The sequence below is a fragment of the Penaeus monodon genome, chromosome 22 (genome assembly GCF_015228065.2).
Source record: "Penaeus monodon isolate SGIC_2016 chromosome 22, NSTDA_Pmon_1, whole genome shotgun sequence".
NCBI classification, from domain to species: domain Eukaryota; kingdom Metazoa; phylum Arthropoda; class Malacostraca; order Decapoda; family Penaeidae; genus Penaeus; species Penaeus monodon.
Genome location: NC_051407.1, coordinates 7,088,332 through 7,090,124, shown reverse-complemented (window position 1 = coordinate 7,090,124; position 1,793 = coordinate 7,088,332). Strand labels below are relative to the sequence as shown.

Here is a 1,793-nt window from a genome sequence, read left to right as displayed (position 1 = left end):
GCGGCTTGAGAAGTCATCAAAATAAGCCGTCAATGAAAGGGTGAGGAGGGTGTGGATAAGAAAATTTGCATGCTCCTTAGTTGTACTGTTTTATTATAACAAAGTTGCACTTAGATTAGTTAAACAAGTAGTTATTTATGAACATATCTATTATGTTCCAAGTTATGATATGAATCATCTTATTTTAGTTGCATTTTAAGGTGCTGTATACAACTGTGGTAGTGATGAAGCTTGTCCGCTGTTTGGGAGAGTGGCGATACCGCTGCCACCGTTAATTGCCAAACCTCCATTACTTCCTTGGGCATCATTGCTCGCAAAACCAATGCCGTTGTCATGACTGGTGCTGCTTGCAAAACCATTGCCACCTAGAGTAAAAGAGCCTTCGAAAACATTGTTGTTATTAAATCCACTATTACCAAACCCATTGGTACTTACAAAGCCATTGGCGCTTCCAAAGCTACGGGGACTTGCAAACCCATTAGTACTTCCAAATCCGTTGCCGCTCACTCCACTTGTACCAAATCCACTGATGCTCTCAAAACCATTAGTGATTCCAAAGGCGTTGTTGCTGCTGCCAAACCCATTCGGACTTCCAAAACCATTGGTGCTTCCGAACCCGTTGGTACTTCCAAAGCCACTGGTGCGTCCAAAGCCGTCGGTACTCCCAAAGCCATTAGCGTTTTCAAACCCGTTTGTACTTCCAAAACCACTGGAGCTTCCAAACCCGTTAGTACTTCCAAAGTCATTTGTGCTTGCAAATCCGTTGGCAATTCCAAAGCCATTGGTGCTTCCAAAACCGTTGGTACTTCCGAAACCGTTACTACTTAAACCATTGGTAATTGTAAGCCCGTTGTTGCTGCCGATACCATTCGAGTTTCCAAAACCATTGCTGATTCCAGAAAAAACTGCAATACCTGCACCAGAACCTCCGACTACTTGACCGCCTCCATCAGAAGCCGCATCTAAGGCAGTCTGCAGATCTACTCCACTTGGAAGAGTTGGATTCTCTCCTTCAGCGTAGTTGACGAAGTACACTTCAGGTTCAGAAGGTGGCGGAGCTGGAACTTCGATCACCTTCTGACCTTCATCGGATTGCTTATTGAGGATGTATAAGACGTGTTCCCTTTGTGGAGGAGGTACTACGATAGGATCTGGTCCTTGTCCTCCTTCAGGAGTTCGGATGAACAAAAGGTTGGTCTCGACAGTCGGTGCAGGGATAAAAGGTGGAGGACCTGCTGGTGTGGGAGTTTTTGGCACATCATACAAAAACACACGACGGTTGACTCTTGGAGTTACGCATCTGCCGTCCACATGCAACACCTGCCCGTTGCTACATGTTCGTGGGAGCAAAGATGAACCGGAAGGTGGTGACAGATTGTATCCCTGGGGCTTTGCGGAAGCACCAGCTAGTACACTGAAGAGCAGAATCTAAAAATGGAAATAATAAAAGATTTTTGGTAGTTACACTGAAAACCAACACGTAAGTTCGAAAGAAAACAATTGATTACTCTAAAAATAAGGTATGAAGGTAATCGATATGGTAATTGGTAAATGATTGAAGGTAATTTCATCACTTGTTATGTCTCAGTGATTCAAAGGCACTGTCCTTACCAGAAGCTTCATTGTGAGGATAATGGACACTGTGTATGATTAGTCCCTTATATATTACAGTATTAGTCTAGTCTACTCTTCCCTTTCCCAACGCCAAAGTCTTTACAATCATTTTCCTGTTTTCGGTTTCTTTGTAAACCCGATATCTCTTTCCTGGTTTGGTCAAGAAAAAACTCTTCCCC

General features: G+C 43.7%; 1 protein-coding gene across 1 annotated transcript; it reads right to left on the bottom strand.

Annotated features, from left to right (window-relative positions):
* Positions 1-195: 195 nt before the first annotated feature.
* On the bottom strand, positions 196-1,623 carry LOC119587249 (cell wall protein IFF6-like). The gene is made up of 2 exons (XM_037936003.1): positions 1,612-1,623; positions 196-1,428 (listed from the first exon to the last, which is right to left on the bottom strand). Exons 1-2 carry the CDS (start codon positions 1,621-1,623, stop codon positions 196-198), a joined length of 1,245 nt encoding a protein of 414 aa, XP_037791931.1.
* Between the last annotated feature and the right edge of the window lie 170 nt (positions 1,624-1,793).